Genomic DNA, 24,622 nt, shown 5'->3' with positions numbered 1-24,622 from the left:
AATATATCTTGAATTAATCACCCAAATATCCCTTGAATTCTTTTACTTTTCTTAACCTCTATTACCCTAAAATGTCTTCTCTCATATGAATTACTGCAATGACCTATTTTAAACCTTAATTTTCAGTTTTAGGCATTATCAGTTATTCTATTTTATTTTTTTATTGAGGTATAATTGACATATAATTTTTATATTGGTTTCAGGTTTACACCATGATTCAATATTTGTATATATTGATAAATGATCACCACAGTAAGTCTAGTTAACATCTATCACCATATATAGTTACAAAATTTTTTCTTGTAATGAGAACTTTTAAGATCTACTCTTAGCAACTTTCAAATATGCAATCAAGTATTATTAACTATAGTTGCTATGCTGTATATTACATCTCCATGACTTATTTATTTTACAGCTGGAAGTTTATACCTCTGGGCCCTCTTCATCCATTTCACCCACTCTCTACCCTCACTTCTGACAACTACCAGTCTGTTCTCTTGTATCTATGAGTTTGGGGATTTTTTGTTATTTTTTAAAATAGATTCCTCATGTAAATGAGATCATAAGGTATTTGTCTTTCTCTGTCAGACTTATTTCACTTAGTGTAATGCCTCAAGGTCCACCCATGTTGTTGCAAATGGCAAGGTCGCATTCTTAATTTTTTTTTTTAATTTATTTATTTTTGAGAGACAGAGGCAGAGCACAAGTGGGGGAGGGGCAGAGAGAGAATGAGACATGGAATCCGAAACAGGCTCCAGGCTCTGAGCGTCAGCCCAGAGCATGATGTGGGGCTCAAACTCACAAACCGCAAGATTATGACCTGAGCCGAAGTCGGACGCTTAACCGACTGAGCCACTGAGGTGCCCATGGTCGCATTCTTTTTTATGACTGAATAACATTCCTACATATATGTGTATAATCACATTTTTCCCCTTCTTTCTTTCTTTTTCTTTCTTTCTTTCTTTCTTTCTTTCTTTCTTTCTTTCTTTCTTTCTTTTTCTTTCTTTCTTTCTTTCCTTCTTCCTCCCTTTCTTCTTTCATTTGTTGTTCCCATTGTTTCCATATCTTGGTTATTGTAAATAATGTTACAATGAGTGTAAGGGTGCATATATCTTTTTGAGTTAGGGTTTCATTTTCTTCAGATAGACACCCAGAGGTAGAATTGCTAGATCATATGATAGTTCTATTTTTAATTTTTAAAGGAACCTCCGTAATGGTTGCACTAATTTAAATTCTCACTAACAGTGCACAAGGTTTCCCTTTTTTCCACATCCTCACCAACACTTGTTCTTTTCTTTTTGATAATAACCATCCTAACAGGTGTGAGATAATATCTCACAGTTGTTTTTGATTTGCATTTCCCTGATGATTAGTGATGTTGAGTACCATTTCATATACCTGTTGGCCATCTGTATGTATTCATTGGAAAAATATCTATCCAGACCTTCTGCCCATTTTTTGATCAGATTGTTTCTCTGTGATTGAATTGTATTAGTTGTTTATATATTTTGGGTATTAATCCCTTATCAGATACATGATTTGCATGCTATTTTCTCCATTCACTAGGTTGCTTTTTCATTTTGTTGATGGTTTCCTTTGCTGTGCAGAATCTTTTTAGTTTGATGCAGTCCTGCTTGTTTATTTTCGCTTCAGTTGCTTCAGGGATCTATGTTCTTAAGCACTGTTATGAGGTCTCTCCTCAAGGACAGAAACCCAGAATGAAGAGACTATGCAATCTATCAAACTGGAAGGGTAAAGTGGAGTAATGTTAAAGAGAGATCTCAGGTTAAGTGTATTGCATATTCTCTCCTTTCTTGGTTTACTGCTTTCTTTGGGTAGAGTTTCCTGAGAAAAGATGCATAAGATGTAAATTTTTGAGACCTTGCGTGTCTGAAAATATCTTTATTCTTCCCTCACAGTTACTTAACAGTTTATTTGGGTATGAAGTTCTACTTTGGAAAATCCCCTCAGAATTTTGAAGGTACTGCTTCTCTTTCTTTTGGTTTCTCATATTGCTCTTGGAAAATCTGCCATTTTGATTCTTAATCTTTTGGGTTTAAATTTGCTTTTTACCTTCTGGAAGTGTTGAGGATGTCCCTCTGTCCTCATTTTTTTTAAATTTTATAGTGATGCGTCTTGGAGTATTTCATTGTCTTCTTTTGTGTTGAGCACTTGTTGGATCTTAATTGTTCCTATGAAGATCACTCATTTATTCCTCTTCTCTCTTTTTGGAAGCTCTGTTTCAGATACTGGACCCCATGGACTGTTTCTTTAATTTTCTTATGTTATCTTTTCCATTTCATTTTGTTTTGCTCTACTTTCTGGAAAAATTTCCAAGCATTCTCTTTCAAACATTCCCTTGAGTTTTTCATTTCCACTATTATTAATTCAACTTCTAAAAGCACTTTTTAATTTTCTGACTATATCTAATGTGTAACATCATGGTATTCTTTCATGGATGTAATATTTTATCTCTTTGAGGACATTACTTATTAATAGTGTTTTAAGTTTCCTTTTAAGTTTTTTTTTTAAGAAATTTTATTTATTTTTTAATGTTCATTCACTTTTGAGAGACAGAGACAGAGACAGAACACAAGCAGGGGAGAGGCAGAAAGAGAGGGGGACACAGAATCCGAAGCAGGTTCCAGGCTCTGAGCTGTCAGCACAGAGGGCTTGAATTTACCAACTGTAAGATCATGACCTGAGCGGAAGTCAGATGTTCAACGGACTGAGCCACCCACGCACCCCTCCTTTTACGTTTAAAGTTTCCTTCTGCCTGCACAATCTCTGTTTTTTCAAAGTTATGTTTTGTATGAGAGGACTTACTTATAAATCTGGTGACCCTTTGCTATTTATGTATATGTGTTTTATATCTATGTATATTTATCTACTAAATGTATGCATATTAGAGTGGGGCACACTGAAAAGCTAATAGGAAGCTCTAAAAGGACACGTGGGGCTTCTTGACTGGTCTACAATGTGTAGGGTGATTTGCCTGGGCTGTTTCTTTTTCTTTTTTAGAAAATTTTTTTAAGTTTTTATTTATTTTTGAGAGAGAGAGAGGGAGAGACTGAGTGTGAGCAGGGGAGGGGCAGAGAGAGACACACAGAATCTGAAGCAGGCTACAGGCTCTGAGCTGTCAGCACAGAGCCCGACACGGGGCTTGAATCCACGAACTGTGAGATCATGACCTGAGCCAAAGTTGGAAGCTTAACTGACTGAGCCACCCACGCACCCCATGCCTGGGCTGTTTCTTAGGGCATCTCCCATGTTAGTGTTTTTTCTTTCTTCTGTCTTGTTGTGCTGATCAGGTTCCCCAGGAAGAAACTTCTCTCTGGAAAATTCAAGCCTGGCTGCCAGGGAAGGAGGGTGTGAGTTTCATCATTCAGTTTCATCATTTACATGTTGCCATTCTTTCATATAATAGAACCCCTGATCTCATTTGTACCCATTGTCCCATAGTCATATTCTCTCCAGAGAATAAACTTTCCATCTTCTGCTGTAGTGGGGGAGATCTATGTTTCTTGGCTCTGGAAAGGAGTCTTAAGTGCATGTTTTTAGTGCTTTATAAATTAATGTTCAACCAAATGTTTTCATCTCCTTCCCCAACAGAAGACACTGAGGACTTCTAAGACTTTGAGGACTTATTTGGTGTATATCAGGTTGCCTTTTGCTTTTCCCACTGTCAATTTAGCATTCAGCCCTCTTGGATTCACAAAAGAATTTATCACCTATCTATCTCTTTCCTGCTCACAAAATTTTATTGCCGTTGCCTCCTACTCTATTATCTTCATTCGTGTCAGTTTTTGCTTCTTCCAAAAGTTCCTTTTCTGTTATATTATTAGGATTTCTGAAAGGAGAGGAAGTAAATACCTGTGTTCAAACTGTCACCTTAAACTGGAAGTCAAAAACCCTGTTAACCTGTCCTCATATACATACTCTTGCCGCCCCCTAATCCATTCTCCATACCTCAGCTGGAGTAACCTTTGAAATGCAAGTCTATCACCTCTCTGCTTAAAATAATTTTTTTTTTTTTTCCAGTGGGAAGCTCAACCTCTTGAGCATGAACCACAACTCCCAGCAGGGTCTGACTTGTTCCCACATCCTTTCATTGTCCCGTGCACTCCTGTGCACTCTGCCCACATTGGTCTTCTTTCAATTCTCTGAATGCTAAACCTGTGCACCTCTCTGCCTGGACTATCCCTCTTTCCTTGCCCTCCCTGGAAATTTCCATTTACTTTGTTAACTCTACCTTTCCTTCCAGCTCATCTGTCACTTCTTTTTTTTTTTTTTTTTAAAGCTTATTTATTTATTTTGAGTGGGTGGGGGAGGGCAGAGAGAAAAACAGAGAAGAATCCCAAGCAGACTCCATGCTGTCAGTGCAGAGCCCCAAGTGGGGCTCAATCCTATGAACTCGTGAGACCAAGACCTGAGCTGAAATCAAGAGTCAGACGCTTAGCCAACTGAGCCACCCAAGCATCCCTCATCTGTCATTTAAGGAACTCCTCCTGCCTTTTGTGATCAGGCCAGGCCTGTGATTCTCACAGCATCATGTATTTCCCTTTTATAGCTCTTGTCCCTATTGTAAATTTACATTTAGTTGAGTAATTCTTCTAGGTTTCCTGCCCTCTCCTAGACTACAAGAATTATGAAAGCAAGGACCATGTCCATTTTTGTTCACCCTGTCTCCTTAGTACCTGGAGTTGTGCATAACACATTGTCATTTAATACACATTTGTTGCAATGGAAAAGATTAAAACTTGCTTCACTCCCTCATTCTCTAGTTTATTGTCATCTTCCAAACTCTAAGGGGATTTCAATGCTGTGTCCTCTCACTTCATCCCTGAGAAGGGGGCAGAGGACCAACATAGGTTGAGCCTGGAGTAGGCTCTAGCCATAGTCTAAGAGACAGATTTTTTTGTGTCCACAAAATCTTCTTTCTACTTTGCTTGATGTTGATCAATCAAAGTACCATGTACCAATAACCAGTCTCAGGGGAGGACTCCAAAAATTTCTGCCCATTGCATCTTCGTTTTAGAGTCATTAGGGGAAATACAATGCAGACAAACATTGGACAGACAATAGTTTATTTACATAGAGAAGAGACAGAGCAGGATCAGCTTCAATAGTGGTGTCAGTCCCCCATGGCCAGTGGGTCTCTCTTGGCCACTGACACAAGGCAACTGGTCTTTGTGCCACACCCCTCTCATGATGCAGTGGAAACAACCTGGCTTCTCTCTAGGACAGGATAACAGTAGGTTGACCAAGTGATGTTTAATGTACATACTTTAAACAGAGCAAGAGTACTTAGTGAGCCCAAAACAAGACCTATCCCACATAAGGTGATAGGTCAGGTTTAGCCTGTGTGGGCTCTTTAACTCTTGGCAAGGAGGTGTTGCAGACTCAAGGCCCATTCTTATGCAGCTGAGTGGGGTCTGAAAGACTGCATGAAGGAGACTCCTTCTTCCAACACAAAGTCTTATAGACTCTTTCCTTCTTCCTCCCTTCACCCTTTTCTTTTCTTCTTTCTTTCACTTTCTCCTTATATTCTGTGTTTGGAAGTTCTCTTTAGTTTATTGCTTCTTTCTTTTGTTTTATGTACCCAGTACTAAATGGAACCAAGAGAAATGAAGCCTAAGCAGGAGAGGTCATGTTTCATTGTGTGGTTCTACCTGTTCACTAGAAGTGGGTTCTATACTGAGATTTGGGGGCCAAAGCTTCAGCAGTAAAACAGAGATTTTGTCCACCACCTTTCCTGCATGCCTCCTTTGTTAACCTATAACATAAATAACATTCAGGATCTCAGTCTCCTCCATCTTTCCACCATGGCGATAAGACTCCCATTTACTCTGTCACACACAGTTGAGCAAGCTCCTTTATTTAATCAGTAGTGTCCAAACAGGGCTCCAACAATCCCTAGGGGTTTTGTAGGTGTGCCTCTGAGGACCACTTAAGGGGAAAATTGGAAAAGAGCATTCAGGTCACCACAGCAACAGGTAAGATTTCATGTTATATGCTTTTCTTGGTGCTTTACTATGTATTATATATAATATATGCATGTGTGCATATGCATGTGTGTGCATGCATGTTTATGCACATGCATGTGTGTTTTACATACACAACACTCCTACTGTCACCTTCATTTGATAGGTGAAGAAATTAAAGCAGAGTGATTCAGTGACTAATGTGATACAGCTAGCAAGTGGCAGAGTTAGGTTTGGAACTATGGTATTCTGATTTCTGAGCCAGCCTTCTTGATTTCCAAGTCATACTGGAGTTTGTTGTGTGTTAGGGACTGTGGTAAGTGCTTTACAAGCACTATATCATTTAGTCCTCAAAAATGGCCCTGAATGGTGAATACTGTTATCTTCACTCTACAAATGGAGAAACCTAAGGATAAGGAATTTGTTCACAGTCATCAAGTGGCAGAGTTGGGATTTAAACTTGGATCTGCCTGATTCAAAAGCCCACAGTCTTAATCCCCATGTTCAACCTGTGCTTCTGGTGTAATGGCATGTGCAGTGTCTATTCTGCTACAGTATAAGCTTCCTGAAGAAAGAGGGCTGAGTTGTTCACCCTTGTCTTTCAGGGGCCTTGGCAAAGTTCTTGGCCCACAGTTTGTGCTCAATAAATGCCAGTTAAGTTGAATGGAAGTCAAGGTGTGCAAGATGGATAAAGGACTTTGCAGTTGAGAAGATCAAGGAACTCTTGAGATCAAGTGAGAAAAGACCGTTCTTGTGGGTGTTGAAGAGCTAGGAAGGGCAGCTGAAAGCTGTCTGATCCAAAATCATTCTGGAGGGTAGGGAGTGATGTAGATATAGTAAAAAGCTGGGAGAGGTTGAGTAATTGCCCAGGCAGAGCCACAGAATGCTCATGGCTTGGTGTGGTTACCATATTTTATGATATAGTCTTGTTCCAGAAACTTTTCTTTCTGTACTCTGAAATGATTAGACATCCATGTTGACATACTAAAGGCTCAAGAAACTATTCTATAACCAGGATACCATGTAATTAAACCTAATTAGCTCAACTGGCATTTTCTGGTTTTGATTGTAATTGGTATTGTTATCTGAGTGAGGCAGGAGGCAGACTAGAAAAGACAGGCATACGGTATAGTGTCTTATTTGTGGAGAAAATCTGTGCAAGTAGAAGGGGATGGCTATCCCCAAACAGTAAATGAGGCTGACAAAACCTGTTTAAGCCTGTTCAAAAGACGGAGTTTGATCTAAGCATACTTGTTCAGATTAGCCTTATAGAAAATGCTCATTAAATGATAGCTATTATTTTTGTTAACATAGATGAGAATGCTTCCTAGGTACCCTTTAACTGAGAACCACTTTTTGAGATTAGGTACCTTCTCATGTTCTATTTCCACATGTAGCGAACAACTCTTTGAGTATTTGACTTCATATAGAGAGCATATACAGGCCAGGAAAAGTGCTGGTCAGCCAGAGGTGATCTCAGGTTCACTTTACTAGTGTTTCTTCTTGTGACTTAATATTGGCAATATTGACATTCTGGAGTGTTGGTTCTGTGTTTGTTTAAAGGGAGCCTGCCTCAAAGGCCAGAATCCTCTTCCTGTGGCCTCTGGGAGCAAATGAGCAGGGTTCAATTCCTGGATTGAATTCCTGGATTGGATTCAATTCCTTCACTATCTCTGTAGTTTTGAGCAAGCTATGCAATCCTTTATGCATTAGTTTCCCTTATCTGTAATATAGGAAACATAATAGTACCTACTTCTAAAAATAGTTGTGGGGCGCCTGGGTGGCTCAGTCGGTTAAGCGTCCGACTTCGGCTCAGGTCATGATCTCGCGGTCTGTGAGTTCAAGCCCCGCGTCAGGCTCTGTGCTGACCGCTCAGAGCCTGGAGCCTGTTTCAGATTCTGTGTCTCCCTCTCTCTCTGACCCTCCCCTCGTTCATGCTCTCTCTCTGTCTCAAAAATAAATAAACGTTAAAAAAATTTAAAAAAAAAAAAAAATAAATAAAAATAGTTGTAAAAATATAATGAGATAATGCACAGGGCTTGTCACGTGGTAAGTAAGCCCTCAATATATTTTAGCTTTTGAGGCCAGGTTCCCCTAGGACCAAACCCAGGACTGTAGGGAATAATCAAGGTAAATGCTATTTACTCAATAAGCCTAGCTTCCCAAAGTGCCCTCTTTCGGCATGGATGGCCTGGGTAACCCTGACATTTGAAACAAGTCACTAATACTTACCTAGTCTAAGGTTTTATATATATTAACTCATTTAGTATTTATGGCAACCCCATGGGGTAGATATTATTTTATCCCCATTTTACAGATGAGGAAACTGAGGCATAGAGAGGCTAAATAACTTGCCCAAGTGAGTAAATGGTGGCTCTCATTCCAGGAACCACCTTTTATTCACTTGATAGACTACCTCTTATAATCATATCAGAAGGATTGAAAACTCATTTTTTCATCTCCATTTTAAAGATGTAGTATCTGTTTTCTTAGTGAGCTTTGACTCCAACCATAAATGCATCATGTAGTTATAAAACTGGTGGGCTGCTTTGTTATTTGTAAATAATAAAATAAAATCAAACACAAGGCTGTTCACCAGATATTACATAGCTGGCATCACAGAACATGCCTGTAATTGTGCTTTTCACTTACCATTTGTTCAAGATTGGTCTATCTGTTCTCATGTTTCAAAAAACTAGGAAGTAGTAACAAACGTAAAAAGGCACTTCAAAAAGTTATTAATGTCTATAAAATTGAATAGGCATGCATTTATTAAACCCACTGGGTGTTGGTCATCTAAGGCAGTAAAACTAACATTTCTGTGCCTTTTTAAAGCTTATGAAAGAGCCTTATAGAAGATGCTTACAACACACGATAACTGCAGCGGTGAAAAGACAAATCGCCAACTGGTCTCTGCTTTTGCATCTCTTAATTCCTGTAAACCACAAATGTTTCCCCAACGTACCTCAGCAGTTATTATTGAAGCTTCTCCTTACTGCAATGATACGGCCTCGAACTTTGTCTAGGAATCGCTCCCTTCTCTGGTGGAGGCTCCCGGATTGGCTGGAATCTGAACATGCGCAGAAGCTCAGCAAACCCTAGGCGGGCCGTTGTGCTCGCGGGCACCGCCTCCCTTCCCCTGACAAGGGGAAGCGGGTGAGCACAAGACGCGTGCGCAAACGTGGCCGGGGCGCCGGGGTGGTGGGTTACGCCTGGAGAGCGCATGGGCAGACAAACTGTACGTCCGTTTGTCCGGAGCGGAGGGGAGAGTGGGCGCCATCTTCTTCTAGGCTTACTGAGGGCTTCACCTGTGCCGGGCAGGCTGCTGCGACGAGGAGTGCCCCCCGCCCCCGGTCTTGTGTGTCCGACTCGGCAGCAGTGGTGTGTGTTTACTGCCAAGTGCGAAGCAGTTACCCTTGGGGCGTCGGGGGTGGGGAGGGGTTGGCGACTGGGACGGAAGAACGGGGAAAGGCGGGGCCGGCGGCCGCGCCAGGAGCTAGGGTAGCTTCTGCCGTTAGGGCACCCTCCTTCCTTGCTAAACACCGACTCTCCCGTCAGCCTCCATGTGGTGTTGTGTGTGCGCTTCCCAGTTTTCCTGAGAGTGAAGATCTCGAAGGATTTCATAGGTATTTTTTTTCTTTGCTATGTCATCGTAGTCAGTGGTGGCAGAAAAGCGCTGAAGGCCCGGCTCGTTAGGCGTGAGAGTGGCCAAAGTGTTTGAGTTAGGTATGGGGCAGTTCACCCTGTGGCGAGTTAGGGTGGAATGTTTGCCCTTGGGACGGCGTAACGGAAAGGCACGGAGGTTGGGCGGTCCAGGTTAATTTGAAGGCTGATTTTGGCTGAAGGTCTGGCGACAGCATCGGATCCCACGTAGCAACTTTGGCCTGGCGCAAAAGAAGGAAGCTCTAACCCTTGGGAGTCTGGACAAAGGCTTTGGGCTATAGAAGCGATTCCTTCGGATGATCCCCATTTGAGGATGATGGATGTTATGGGAAATCCTGTGCCCTGTGGATTCGTCTTCATTTACAGTTCCTATTAACGACTATGGCTCTGTCGTCATGCCTTTGGTTTTTATTTTAACCATCTACATTATAAAAGGATAAAAGGCAGATCTTCATAAAGAATAATTGTGGACCGGGCTAGATTATTTTCTGCAAGGGAAACTCATGCATTTAGAATTTCATCATAACTTTGGGTTTTAAGGAATAGTCATTTCCCCCCACCGTATCTGGAGAATGACTTGTTACTCTCTAGTTAAAATCAGATGGATCTGAGATAATACCTATTTAATAGTCTCGTTTCCCTATCAGGCTTGATTAGAAGATGCACATTTCGTATTGTTTAGTAATGGTGATCAAGTGTGATGAATCCTGGATAAAATCAAAATTACTTAAAATGAACTTAATTTCAAGCTTTTCAGGACTCACTTCATCTTTTCATAGGTTAGAAGTTCTAACATCACTGTCTTTAAATCAACACAGTCGCAAAAATACTTCTGTTACATTCATAAGTAGAAACAATTCTAAGTGCAGTGTACTTTAGGGTATTTTGTGTGTTTCTATTTTTGTGTTATGTTCTAAGAGTAGAATTTCTGGTGAATTTGCTTAAGGAAATGACCTATGGGAACCATAGGAAAAGTGCTCATTTTGAGAACTGGTCTCTTACAGATGGCCTCCTAGGTGTGTCATTGTTGAGGGATAAAATGGTACGTTACCCTACCAGCTAAAAGGGAAAAAAGTTAATTGTTAGCTTTATGTGGCAAATTAGACAAAATATTTTGTCTGCTTGGATTGGAACTCATGAGATTTGTACTCCTGGAACTATTTAGTTCAAATATGTTTTTAAGCTGAGGATAAACTAGAAATTTTTTGAATTTGACATGTTATTCCTTGAAACGTCCCTACGTAGCTTGTCGATATATTTATGTTCTCAGGGCATATCCCTTTTTAAGTTTTTTAAAAAGTTGAGGATAGACAAAATGGCATGTATCTTACTTGCTTTGGAGCTAAGTTAATTTGTATAGGAAGGAATCTTGGAACTTTAATGTGGACAACTAGTACAGAAGCCATTTATATAGTTTTTTAAACGTTGGTGTGGATATTGGTTTGTTGAAGGAACCAGGTTTGTACTCATTTTTATTTTTGGTACTGTGGATTTTTCATAAACGATTTTTTTAGGGCAGTTTTTTTAGGTTTACAGCAATATTGAGCAGAAGATGCAGAGATTTCCTATATACCCCCTGCCCGCGCCCATGTACTTTGTAAATATTTTAATAGTATTAATAGTCAATATTTTAAGTATCAGTTTGGCATTGATAATTCAGATGTAGAATATGGCCAGTAATTTAGTTGTTAGTTAAAAAGTAATCAGTGGACCCTTTCCAAAGGAAAATAAGCCTTGCAGACCTCAAAGAATATGTCTTCCAACCACACTTTGTGGAAGAGTGGTACTTAAGTGTAAGTACTGAATTAAAGCAACATTTCTTTGCACATTAAAAACATAAGTGTATAATTATTAATTTAGCAACTCTTATTTGATAAGATTACATTAAATGTTGTAACTTTGAGTATCTCTGAAAATATTAGATATAAATTTCCTTAAGGAAATAATAAGATTTCTCAGCAGTTAATACTGATAATCCCTAAACATTCTAAATAAATGTGTTTTTATTTTCTTTATTGTCATTTGGGTTTTCTCAGTGCAGGACAGCTTAAAATGGAATAAACTTGTTAGCATAATAAGATTCTTGTTTGAACATTTTCTGTTTGGCTTAGGATGAATTTAGTAGTAATTGTTTTAGGAGTTTAAGATAAGGATTAGTAGCAGAGATTTTTTATTTTAGGGGTATTTTAGTGTTTGCCTTAATTATATTAGAATCAGGAAATTTAATTCCCTGTTTGGAAGTGGGAGCTATATGTGTATAACTTAAAATTTGTATTCAAATGGGTAGCCATGGGTTTGAATTTATTACTTTAAAAATTGGTTTTTGAATCCAAAACATTAGTATTTTGTTCATTTATTGTATCATTTTGAATGGTTGCCTTTTTAGTTTGATTTGGTCTTATATTTTAAAAGGGAGGAAAACTGCAAGAGAGTTGGACATAAGGAGCTAGGTGTTTGGTTTTCTCATGAGTGGAAGTGACAGAAGTTTTTTTGGGAACTTTTGATGTGTTTAAATTGACCTTTTACTTGTAGAACACTTGTCTTTTTTTTTTTTTTTTAAGTGGATGTAAAACTTATATACAGTGAAATGCACAGACTTTAAGGATAGTATTCATTTGATAAGTTTATACTCCCATGTAGCCAACACTCTAATCAAAATGTATAACACTTTCATCACCGCTTTGTTCTTGCCACTTCCAATCAAGGAGCTATTTAATTTCCAGAAGATTTTTGTTTTTAAATAATTTGCAGATGTCTACTTGGAATTTGTACTTCGTTTTTGCTGAAGGATGATTAATTTCCCCTTGGAACAAAGAAGACCATTTTGTAATGTCCATAGTTGTGGTTCCGTATATTGCTTCACTTTTAATAGGTAATTCTGAAGGGAATATCCTAATCTGGCGTGTTTAAGATCAATTACAGGGTCCAAGGATTAATTATATTTCATTTTCTTTCCACAGTTAAGTTGCTTTTACAGAATTAACAGGTCTCCAAGAAATTTTAAAAAGGTAAGATATCCAGAGCTTAAGGCTATTCACAGAAGCTTGACAAAAAAATGTAAAGTAGAATAGTACATGTAGGCACACATGGTTTCTGTACTTTACCTTTGCCAGTGATGCACTAGTGGTAGACAGTTTATTATTATGAGCAGAAATTATATTCTGACCATAGATGGCTTTTCTCATATGTAAAACTTATCATGGTTGGTAACATTCTTTAATCCACAAAGCTCTCTCACATGTTTCAGCAGAAGATCTGTTTCTAAGTGAGTCTGAAAATAGTTTTTGGTCTTGTTGTGAAGCAGTGCTTGGCAGATTTACAAAGATTTGATATTTTTGATGTTCATACTATATAGGATAGGTGATATGAAATATTTCTCCGAAGTAGTTGGTTTATTTGTATGTTTAGATGGGAGAAGGTTTATTCTTTTTCTAAGAAATTAGATACTGTCCATATTTTTTGTGAACTCTTACCCTGTTTTCATTTATAAATGCTGAAGAAGGTAGGAACCAAGTAATTATTAAGTTTAGTTTGGGATAAGGTACTTCACAAATAAGACTTGCTATTATGTGTACCTTTTTGTCTGCAGGTCATTATTGCTGTGGTTTGAGCTCAGCATGGCTGTAGTCATCCGTTTACTGGGGCTTCCTTTTATTGCGGGGCCTGTGGATATTCGTCACTTCTTCACGGGATTGACTATTCCTGATGGAGGAGTGCATATAATTGGAGGGGAAGTTGGGGAGGCTTTTATTATTTTTGCAACAGATGAAGATGCAAGACGTGCCATAAGTCGTTCAGGAGGGTTTATCAAGGATTCGTCTGTAGAGCTCTTTCTTAGTAGTAAGGCAGAAATGCAGAAGACTATAGAAATGAAAAGAACTGATCGCATAGGAAGAGAGCGACCGGGATCTGGGGCATCGGGGGCTGGCAGCTTATCTAACTTTGTTGAGGCTATTAAAGAAGAAGCAAGTAATTCTGGATATGGCTCTCCAATTAATCAAGATGCTGGGTTTCATACTAATGGTACAGGACATGGTGATTTAAGGCCAAGAAAGACAAGGCCATTGAAGGCAGAGAATCCTTACTTGTTTCTGCGAGGTTTGCCTTACTTAGTAAATGAAGATGATGTACGTGTCTTTTTTTCTGGTTTGTGTGTGGATGGCGTAATTTTCTTAAAACATCACGATGGCCGAAATAATGGTGATGCCATAGTAAAATTTGCTTCATGTATTGATGCTTCAGGAGGTCTTAAATGTCATAGAAGTTTTATGGGTTCAAGATTTATAGAAGTAATGCAAGGCTCAGAACAACAGTGGATTGAGTTTGGTGGTAATGCAATTAAGGAGGTTGACATTCCTATGAGAACTGAAGAACATTCTCCACCAAGAGGAATTAATGATAGACATTTTCGAAAACGATCTCATTCAAAATCTCCCAGAAGAACACGTTCTCGTTCTCCTCTCGGATTTTATGTTCACTTAAAAAATCTGTCCCTAAGTATTAACAAAAGAGATTTAAGAAATTTCTTTAGAGATACTGATCTGACTAATGAACAGATTAGGTTTTTATATAAAGATGAAAGAAGAACAAGATATGCCTTTGTAATGTTCAAAACTCTGAAAGACTATAACACTGCTCTGGGTTTACATAAGACTGTTTTACAGTATCGTCCTGTTCATATTGATCCTGTTTCTAGAAAACAAATGCTGAAGTTCATTGAATGTTATGAAAAGAAAAGACCAGTGTCCATAGAAAAAGAGAGGCTTGGACATATTTCACAAAAATACTCTCAAGAAGGCTACCCTGGCCAGAAACTGTGTATATATATAAGAAATTTTCCTTTTGATGTTACAAAAGTTGAAGTGCAAAAGTTCTTTGCAGACTTTTCTCTTGCAGAGGATGACATTTACTTACTTTATGATGACAAAGGAGTTGGTCTGGGAGAAGCATTGGTGAAATTCAAATCAGAAGAACAAGCCATGAAAGCCGAACGTTTAAACCGACGGAGATTCTTGGGGACAGAGGTATTGTTAAGACTTATATCTGAGGCACAAATGCAGGAGTTTGATGTAAATTTTTCCTTGATGTCCAGTGAGAGAGTGCAAGACCATTCACAGTCACGTGATAGAGATGACCATTCCCATTCTTTTGACTCCAGCGATCCACCAATATACTCAGTTGGTCCTTCTGAAAACTTCAGGCATCAGCAGGAGGACTTGAGGCAACTGGACAATTTCAAGCAAACCCAGGGGGATTTCCGACAGCTTGATAGGAGCCTTCCAGAAGATTTTAGGCGCTCCCCAGAGGACTTCAGGCGCTCCCCAGAAGACTTCAGGCGCCCTCGGGAGGAACACTTTAGGCGGCCTCTTGAGGATTTCAGGCGGCCTCTTGAGGAGGATTTCAGGCGTCCTTGGGAGGACTTCAGATACCCTCGGGAGGAGGACTTCAGGTACCCCAGAGAGGAGGAGTGGAGGCGGGCACCGGAGGAGGATTTCAGGCGGCCTTCCAAGGAGGATTTCAGGCGACCCCTCGAGGAGGACTGGAGGCGGCTCCCGGAGGAGGATTGGAGGAGGCCCCCGGAGGGAGACTTCAGGCGGCCTCTTGAGGAGGATTGGAGGCGGCCTCCTGAGGATGACTTTAGACGGCTTCCCCAAGGGGAGTGGAGACGACCACCTGAGGAGGACTTCAGGCGACTTCCCGAGGAGGACTTCAGGCGACCTCCGGAGGAAGATTTCAGGCGACCTCCCGAGGAGGATTTCAGGCGTTCTCCCGAGGAGGATTTCAGGCGTTCTCCCGAAGAAGATTTCAGGCGGCCGCCCCAGGAACACTTCAGGCGGCCGGCCCCGGAGCATCTCAGGCGGCCGCCCCCGGAGCACTTCAGGCGGCCGCCCCCAGAGCATTTCAGGCGACCGCCTCAGGAGCACTTCCGCCGGCCACCCCAGGAGCACTTCCGCCGGCCGCCTCAGGAGCATTTCCGGCGGCCACCCCAGGAACATTTAAGGCGCCCCCGAGAGGAGGATTTCAGGCACCCACCGGATGAAGATTTCAGAGGCCTTCCCGATGAAGACTTGAGGCATCCTCCTGATGAGGACTTCAGGAGCCCCCAGGAGGAAGATTTTAGATGCCCTTCTGATGAGGACTTCAGGCGGCTCCCGGAAGAAGACCTCAGGGAACCTCCAGAAGAGGACCCTAGACTTCCTGACAGTTTTAGACCTCCTGGTGAGGAGTTTAGGAGTCCACCCGATGACTTTAGAAGTCATCGTCCTTTTGTGAATTTTGGTCGCCCAGAAGGTGGCAAGTTTGATTTTGGAAAGCGCAGTATGGGGAGTTTTCCCGAGGGGAGATTCATGCCCGACCCAAAATTAAATTGTAGTTCAGGTAGACTAACACCTATTAAGATAATGAATCTTCCATTTAAAGCTAATGTTAACGAAATTCTAGACTTTTTCCATGGTTATAGAATCATACCTGATTCAGTTTCAATACAGTATAATGAGCAAGGGTTACCTACAGGGGAAGCCATTGTTGCTATGATAAACTATAATGAAGCTATGGCTGCTATTAAAGATCTAAGTGATAGGCCAGTTGGCCCACGCAAAGTTAAATTAATGTTGCTCTAGAGAGCATTCCTAAATTCAGAATTACCTCCCCACAGTATTGATGCAGTAAAATGCATTTGTTTTTTTTTTTTAAGTGTTTATTTTTAATTATCTAATGAAAAGAAACATTTTGACTTGTGAATAGAACAAATGTAAATAGTAGAATGTGAATCTGGTTTTCTTTTGCTTGCAAATTACCATTCACTTTTTCTAATTTAAAATTATATATGCCCCCTTTTTTGGACAGTTGGGGAGAAAACTCCCTGAGTGCATTAGTTTTTGTTGATGTCATGGATAAACCTCAAGATTTGTATAAAGTAGACCTGTATTTGGGGAAGATAAGTTTTATATTCACTTTTGTTTCTGGTCTGTAGTCTACATCTTTTACACTGTATAAGGAAATGGTCAGTGACTATTGTTCAGGTTTAGCATTTGCATTGCTAACTGCCTACAGAATTAATGCCCTCTTCTTTGTCTGAGATATTACTGTGTTAAGCCTCCCATTAATTATAAATAGTTCAAAATGGACAGACTGTGAACTTGAAGTTTACTTGTGTAAAAAGCTTAGGAGATTCTTGAAGTTTCCATGTTCATAACTTTGCAAAGTTTTATAAAAATAAAAAAATTTGCAACTGAATAGACCAGCTAATTAAGTTTACTTGTATTTGTATAAAAAGAAAAAAGGATTACAGCTTCTTCTGTGAAGTTTTCAACAGCTATCTTAGACCATATTTATGATAGGATGGACCAAATAGCCTATAATAGCATAGAGTGCTGTGTACCTTTATGGTGTTTTCCATATCTCATCAACCAAACTGGTAAGATTAACTCCAAATACTTAAAAGAAAAAAGTAATTATAGGTACAAGGGGACATTTAGGCTTATGCTGGGAAGAATCTGATAAATGGATATAGTTTGTTCTGGGAAGAATTTAGTGATGATTCATTGAACTTTTTTTTTTTTTTTTTTTTACTAGGTTCTCATTTTTAAATTATAAGACTTTGTATCCAAAGACTCAATAACTAAATATAATCAGATTTTTGTGAGATTGCATTTTTACTTCTTTGATATTTAGTGTAGACGTTTTACAAACACTGCATTTGATTTTATTATACCCATAATAGTGGCTAACATTTATTGGGCACCTACTGTGTGCTAGGCAGTGAAAGTGCTTTACATGCATAATCTCAATCTCAATTTAAATATTACCTTAAGAAGTATGGGGTATTACTTATGTCTATTTCACAAGTGAGATAATGAAGTTTAGAGGTTAAGTAACTTGCCTAAAGTCATAGCTAGTAAATCATGGAGCCAGGTTCAACCCAGACAGACCTTGGACTCCAGTTCATGCTCTTAACACTTTTGCCTACTAACTTTTGTTAAATGGTACTTTTAATTTTGGTAAGATTGTGCTAAAAATACTTGAGTAAATGATGTTTTCTTTCTCTCCATTGTTGCTTTAAAGTGGCATTAAAAAACCAAAATTACTATGCTCATTGTTCATAAAAGACAAAATAACTTTAAAAGTTTTTATATATCTATCCAGGGCTTCTCTTGGATAATAATATCATAAATTGACTTCTAATTTAAAATTGTTCATTTTATCAAATATGATTTGATTTTGGTTGGCCTTTTATATAGTTTACATAAAGCCAGGTTAATTTTCCTCAATTCTGTGATTCACAGGTTTCCCATATTGAGCAAATAAGAATATAATTTGAATTTATATGTAGTAGCTTAGTAATTTAATAATAGGATTTTGCAGAAGTAGAATACTTTGTCAGTATTTAGCCATTTGCCACTATTTTGGATGAATCTTCAGTGATTTAAGAAACTTAAGAGAGGGCAACTAAAGTTTCTGTGTTTTTAATTATTGTGAATATCTTACTTGCTAGTAGAATGAATAAACTGGTAAATTTGGTTTGAAAAAGCACATCAATATGGCTCTTTAAACTAGTAAGCTTACAAATAGCCAGGGGAATGATAAATGTGCAAACTGAACACAATGAACAAAAAACAAAAGAAGAAGAAATGACTATTTTTAAATGCTCAGAGATTATATAAATGGTTCATTTGATCAGTCTTCTTGAGGAATGTATAGAAGACTTTAAAACCCTTCCTAAATACATATCAGTAAGAGCCAAGATGAAGCCTAAAAGTGAAATACATTGTAATGTGGAACTGCTTCTCAAATGGGCTGGGGTGTGAGGTGATAGTAGACAAGAGGTCAACAATAGTAAACAGAAGCTTTGTATTATGATTGTAAAATTAATGAATTGATATAATTTACTCATAACCATTTAGTTTAATAAATTTATTAACTTTTAAAAATAAAAAAGTAGAGAAAATTGGCTCCTACTGGTTGGGAACCATTTTTGCACATTTTCCCAGCTCTGCTGTCATTGGTTATGTTAAATTGGCCATGGTAGTATTTTTGCAATGGAAATTGGCAAATGTAACAAATCAGGGCATTTTCCATGATGGACAAACAGCACACCAATTTCAAAAACATAAAAGAGAATACTGCACTCAATTCTCATAGACCCATCAATGTGGTTGACTTTGAACAACCAGGGTTTGAACTGCAAGTGTGCACTTATAGGTAGGATTGTTTTGATAGATACAGTATAACACTAAATATTTTTATGGTTTTGTTGATACTTTGTTTTCTCTAGCTGACTTTATTGTAAGAATATAGTGGATAATACAGATACAAAATGTGTTGATCAACTGTTATTGGTAAGGCTTCTGATCAACAGGAGGTTACTGATAAGCAAGAGGCTGCTAAGTTTTAAGGGAATCGAAAGTTAATGGATTTAAACTGTGCAGGGATCAGCACTCTTGACCCTGGTATAGTTTGGGGGAAAACTGTTTCAGCCACTTTCTCCTGTTCCCAGACACGTCAGGTACACTAGGAGCATACTGGTTCTCTAGTTTAATACCTAGCAACATGTTAACTATCTTAAAACCAAACATTTTTTGTCAGAAGGTATCTGAAAAATATAGTTACCATCTAGAAAGTAAACTTGATCCCATAAACCAGGAGATAGTTAAGAATCATTAAGAGTTTATTTTTTATCAGTTACTAAGAATATTCTCAAGAGCAGTAGTAGCTCTTGGTCCATAGATCACCTATTAAGCAGTGACCCCATCACCTCCATCTTTGTATTAAGTGTTAGCTATTACTTAAGGAGTTGTACTAGGTACTATATATTTGGCTTATAATTATGAATTAACTATGTGGTTTATTCTCAATAACCCTAAAAAACTTAAACTGTTTTGGAGATATGTGGAGGCTTATAGGCTAAGTAACTGGTCCAGTTACCTATTTTTTTTTTTTTTTTAATTAGGAACCTGAAGAGGTTTTTACATTTTTAAAGGTGGTTTAAATGATTATAGAACTATCTATGTAATAGCCTTAATTTTGTTTCTCAGCCCACAGATTATAAAGTATTTACTGCCTAGCCCTTTAAGAAATAGTTTGCCAACCTAAGTCTGGTCTAAAAGAAACTTAATTTTACATTGCTGAAAGTATTATGTATAGTAATCCTTTTGTCTTTAGAAGATTTCTTTGAAGTAGGCAGAGCATACATTTTATATCAGAACTATTTGCTGATTGCTTTGTATATCAGGCACTGTTTTAATTTTATAGACAGACAACTAATGCTAAGAGAAGTGAGCTGCTATAATAAACGAGAAATACTATAACCCTGGTTTTTCCTCCCAACTATAACACCACGTTTAAATATTGAGAAAATAAAATGCAATGTAATGATACCTTTAGTGTCTTAATTTATTTAGGGTTTTAGAACATTCTGAATATTTTGTACTGAAGTAATTTTATCATTTAGGGCTATTCTCAGGAAGTAATGTTTTGTTAACAGAACCATGAATAACAAAGTCAAAAAAGCTTTCTAGGAAGTCTTTATTTTTGTTGTGAATAGTTGCCTTTTGTGGTTATCCCAAATGATTTTATAAATTTCACAATTTTTATATGCCTGACTGGTATCCATGAAATAACAAAAGTACAGTCCCCATCCAAAGAAACAAAAGTATTGGACATACAGAAAGGCTCTGATTAAATTGATTATTTTCAGGAGTAAAAGTAACTGTATACTCTTTCATTAATTAGATGGTGGTTTGGTAAAATTTTTATAGACTTTTAAATGATTATCGTTTTCCATGATGTTTCTTAGGCAACATTCCACCAAATTACAGCTTTCTAAAAGCTATAGTACCATGTATAATGCTTTAGTATGACAGCATTTTCATTTTAAAACCAGAGTCAGGCTGAATGTGGCTTTCTTTTTGAGTCAAAAATTTCTGCTTTATGTAGTTTTAAGACACTGATATCCTAGTGTCCCATTACATTTAATAAAAAGTAATGACACTTATTGAAAAGTAAATTATGTATCAAATAATGAAACTTCAGGTTGTAGTAAAAGTGAAAAAAAAGTAAAGGAAAAAAACCTTTGTCCTTTTGATTAAGGCTTTATGGAACAGAATTTGTATTTAATCAGAATGAGTAAAGACCCTTTTTTTGGCAATGAAAGCAAAGAAAGCAAGTGGAATTGTTAGATCTCTTGTGTTTTGTCATCTATTTCTATTGCAACCTCAACTAGGTATAGTGCATTAATATGGAATGCATTTGAAATACGTAATTTTTTTTTTTTTTTTAATGGAACCTATACAAAAATCACATACTGCTAGATAGGATGTTGAAATGGCTGGTGTGTAATATTTTTTAGAACCTTCATTTTTGGTCAGCATAAATTTCCTTTAATTTTCATTTTCAGGAGGATTTCATTTTGAGGTTTAACGAGTATGAAGCCAGTATAAAGTTTTACAGTGTAGTAATTCTGGATGCCAAGTCATTCAAGATGAAAATTGAAATATGAAGTTTTCTTAAGAAAATTAATTTTCTTCTTCTGTAACATCTAAGTCTTCATCCTCTTCATCATCATCTGCTTGTTGATCCTTTCTTAGTCGACAGGTAGATACCTGTTAAAAGTTAACACATTTTTAAAAATATTAACTTAAAATATTTTTACATACTTGGTATCTTTTTAATATGCCCTTATAGAGAAGGTCACATAGAACATGTTTCAGGAAGATGATAATTTTTCAGTAATAAAATTCCCTATGAATTCTTATATTTTAAGGTTGAAAACAGTTACAGAGCTTTTTCATTCATATATCAGGTTGTTTTTGAACAAAAATATGAAATTAACCAATTCCAGTTGGGTACTAGTATTTGAATAACAAAACACTTCAGAGAAAAGTACATACTCAGTATACTATGGATATCGAAAATATTTTGTTAAGTAATTCTTAGGTCACAAAAATGGGCATTTGAATATGAGAATCATCAAAGGGACAGCAAATAATATGCCAAGACTATTTCAACTAGGCAGCTGAAATATTAAAATTTACTACTGTGATTTAAATGGAGTGAGTCTGAATTCACTACTTGCTTTTAAGTCCTGACCATTGCCACTTGGGAAGTCATCTTGCTTCAGACCTTTCTGAAGCCCATTTGGCAATGTCTGGAGACAATGTTTTTACATCTGGGGGTTTGTGTTTGTGTGTGTTACTGGCATCTTGTGGGTAGAGGCTAGTGATGCTGAACATCTTTAGAATGCACAGGACAGTACTCCCTGTTCCCTTGCCAAATTATCTGACTCAAAGTCAATGGTGTGGAGGTCAAGAAACCCTAGGATAATGTAATTCTAAAGTACGACACAGATGTTAGCCAATTTTGGTAACATTATTAGCTCTCAATAGAAACAAACTTTGTACTATAATACTAGATAATATGGAATTTACATGCAAGGCACTTTATGCTGATAAATAATAAAAATGTGAGTTGTTTGGGGGAGAGAGACGTATACATATAAAGCAGTAAATAAATGCTTAGAAGAGAACCAAATGAAAATAGAAGTCATTGGGTCACATTTACCTACAAGTTGTATTTTGAAAATATGTTGCTTAATCTTATTTATTAATTTTTTTGAGAGAGATCAAAGGGGGTGGGGAAGGACAGAGAGAGGGAGACAGAGGGTCTGAAGTAGGCTCTGTGCTGACAGCAGCGAGCCCGATGTGGGACTTGAACTCACAAACTGAGATCATGACCTGAGCTGAAGTTGGATGCTTAACTGACTGAGCCACCCAAGTGCCCCTATTTTGCTCAATTTTAAATTCTGAAGGCTAGATATGAAACAAAGTATTGATCTCTGGATCAGAAGTTGGCAAGCTATACTCCATTTTGCCTCCTGTTTTTGTAAATAAAGTTTTATTATAACACTGCCATAAAGAATTGTTAATGTATTGTTTATGGCTGCCCTTATTTGGGACATACACCTTGGGCCCATTTTCTGTATGGCCTCTTAAAAGAAAAAGGCTGTACACCCCTCCCAGTTGTAGACATCTAGTAACTCAGGCTTTCTGGATATAGAAGAAATGAGCAAATGGACTTTTTACCTAAAGATATGTGCTTCCAGATCTAAGATCATGTTCAGCAAAAAGACTTTTTTTAGGTATAATTTTCACTGAGTCATGATAGTGGTATTTAAACCATAAGCAGTTTGACTTCAGAATCTATGCTCTTCATATTACATCTGAAAACAAATCTAGATTAGCATTCTCCTGTCCTTTCCACCTCTGCTCTCAAGTGTTCTGTAGAGAGTATTATGTACTACAGTATACAAAATAAATAACAGAGCTGCACTTAATGCAATCTTCCAATCATCTTCTGTAAGAGGGTAAGTTATATGAAGTCAGGACATAAGGGAAACTAAAAATGTATTGAACAGTACCAAAGGCAGCTGCTCATATTCCTTTAAATTACGGTTTTTAGCTTACCTGACCTGTTCCAGATACACACTTAGCTGACAGTGATCTTTGAAGAGGGGACTTTGAATTTGCTCTTACGATATCTAAACGGGATGAATAATCTGGTGGATACAGAGAATTTCGGAAAACCTGTTGCAATGATAAAGCAACATTATAAAATAAATACCAAACGATGGGAATCTAGGAAGCCATGTTAAGTTCTTCTTAGTTAAGATTTTTTTTTTTAAAGCAACCATACCCACCTGCTCACCTCCACCTCCCAGGAACAAATTTCTATTATTGTAAATTTAAAAAAAAAAAAAGCACTACAAAAAATAAAGTTTTAAAGATGAAAGCTATAAAGTTTATTTGAACCAGGTTAAGATGCTGATGGGTTCTGAAACCATCACTTGAGAGCTTCTGCTGAGGAGTTCCTACCCTCAAAGTGGATGCTTCTGAGTAGAGAGGCTGCAAGTCATACCTTTGATTCTTTGTCTTCTCCTGTCTCAACTCTTATCAATTTAACTTCATCGCAGTACTCTGACAGGTCATCATTTCAGAGTAGGTTGGAGCCACTGTGATTTATGGATTATAATCTCACTAGACTCTGAAACACCTTTTGTCAGTTTTTTTATCCTTAAGGCAACAGTTCCAAATACCACTCTCTTAAGCCTATCTATATTTTTTGTCTTCCCCCATTTCTCTAATATATAAACTGGTAGGTAATGTTGTCAGATGTGAATTTCTTCAACTTCACTCCCTTTTTCCTCAACTCTTTACCCCACCCCTTTTATTTAATGTCATCTGAGTCTTTCCAAGGTGCATATTTCCTATATCTAAGACTTCAAAAAAGAAAAGCCTTCTTTCTCCACAGGTTCCTTCCCCTCAGCAAATAAGCTCAAGATCAATTTTTTTTTTTTTAATTCAAGATATAACTTTACTCCTTAACTTCTCAAATATTCTCCTTCATCTCCATTTGTCAAAAAAACTACAAGTGGGCTTTCACTTTCCACTGAAATTGCTTTTGCCCCAAACCACCAAAGTCATCTTTGATCCTCCCTGGCCTTGTTATGAAACTTCTTTTCCAGGTATGCCATCTCTAAACTCTTTTCATGTGCTAGCTGCCCTATTTCTTCACATCTCTTTTTTTACTGCTTATACCTTAAATATTTTTAAAGGATTTCCCTTAGGCCACTTTTTTTTTTTTTCTTACCCTTTTCTCTGAAGATCTTACCTATATAGTGTTTAATGGCTACCTTTCAACCAGTTTTCTATAGGCTCTCTTCTGATAGCCATACTTAACATGCCTAACTACTTCTCTGTTCTAGACCAACCATCTAGTAGAACTCTGAGATGACTGAAATGCTTGCTGTCTAAACAGGCTACATGTGGCTACTACCCCTTGAAATGTGGTTCATGTGAATGAGGAACTGAATTGTTAACTCTAGCCACATATGCCTAGGGGCTACTGTGTTAGTGTAGTTCTACATTCACCTTTACAATGATAGATGTTACGATACATTGAGTAGACCAAACTATAATCCT

At 37.8% G+C, this 24,622-nt stretch overlaps 3 protein-coding genes across 11 annotated transcripts in view; 1 reads left to right on the top strand and 2 right to left on the bottom strand.

The window, feature by feature from the left end:
* The window catches only part of TMEM67 (transmembrane protein 67), a 69,870-nt gene extending 60,830 nt beyond the window's left edge, over positions 1-9,040 (bottom strand). The window contains exon 1 of the mRNA XM_019453463.2: positions 8,950-9,040. The gene's annotated coding sequence lies outside the window, so the exon portion shown is untranslated. The remainder of the gene's footprint in view (positions 1-8,949) is intronic.
* A 112-nt stretch (positions 9,041-9,152) lies between these two features.
* The window catches only part of RBM12B (RNA binding motif protein 12B), a 26,942-nt gene continuing 11,472 nt past the window's right edge, over positions 9,153-24,622 (top strand). For 2 of the 9 annotated variants that reach the window (XR_002081108.2, XR_008420003.1), the window contains exons 1-2: positions 9,390-10,426; positions 12,608-12,655. Coding sequence is in view for 5 of the 9 variants with exons in the window: in XM_019453460.2 (XP_019309005.1) it covers positions 13,265-16,267 (3,003 nt within the window). In the remaining 4 variants the exon portion in view is untranslated. Of the gene's footprint in view, positions 9,366-9,389; positions 10,427-11,344; positions 11,441-12,398; positions 12,520-12,607; positions 12,656-13,236; positions 16,884-24,622 lie in introns of those variants that run through there. The other 7 variants (XM_019453460.2, XM_019453457.2, XM_019453454.2 and 4 more) reach the window with 7 other exon arrangements.
* CIBAR1 (CBY1 interacting BAR domain containing 1) overlaps positions 20,155-24,622 on the bottom strand; it is a 27,626-nt gene continuing 23,158 nt past the window's right edge. Inside the window, exons 8-9 of the mRNA XM_053896490.1 lie at positions 23,108-23,227; positions 20,155-21,247 (exon numbers count right to left, since the gene is read on the bottom strand). Of these exons, the coding sequence (XP_053752465.1) occupies positions 21,161-21,247; positions 23,108-23,227 (207 nt within the window). The 3' untranslated portion in view covers positions 20,155-21,160. The remainder of the gene's footprint in view (positions 21,248-23,107; positions 23,228-24,622) is intronic.

The sequence above is a fragment of the Panthera pardus genome, unplaced genomic scaffold, assembly GCF_024362965.1.
Source record: "Panthera pardus isolate Hobbes unplaced genomic scaffold, ASM2436296v1 HiC_scaffold_7, whole genome shotgun sequence".
Lineage (NCBI taxonomy): Eukaryota > Metazoa > Chordata > Mammalia > Carnivora > Felidae > Panthera > Panthera pardus.
This window is presented reverse-complemented; position numbering and strand designations above follow the sequence as displayed.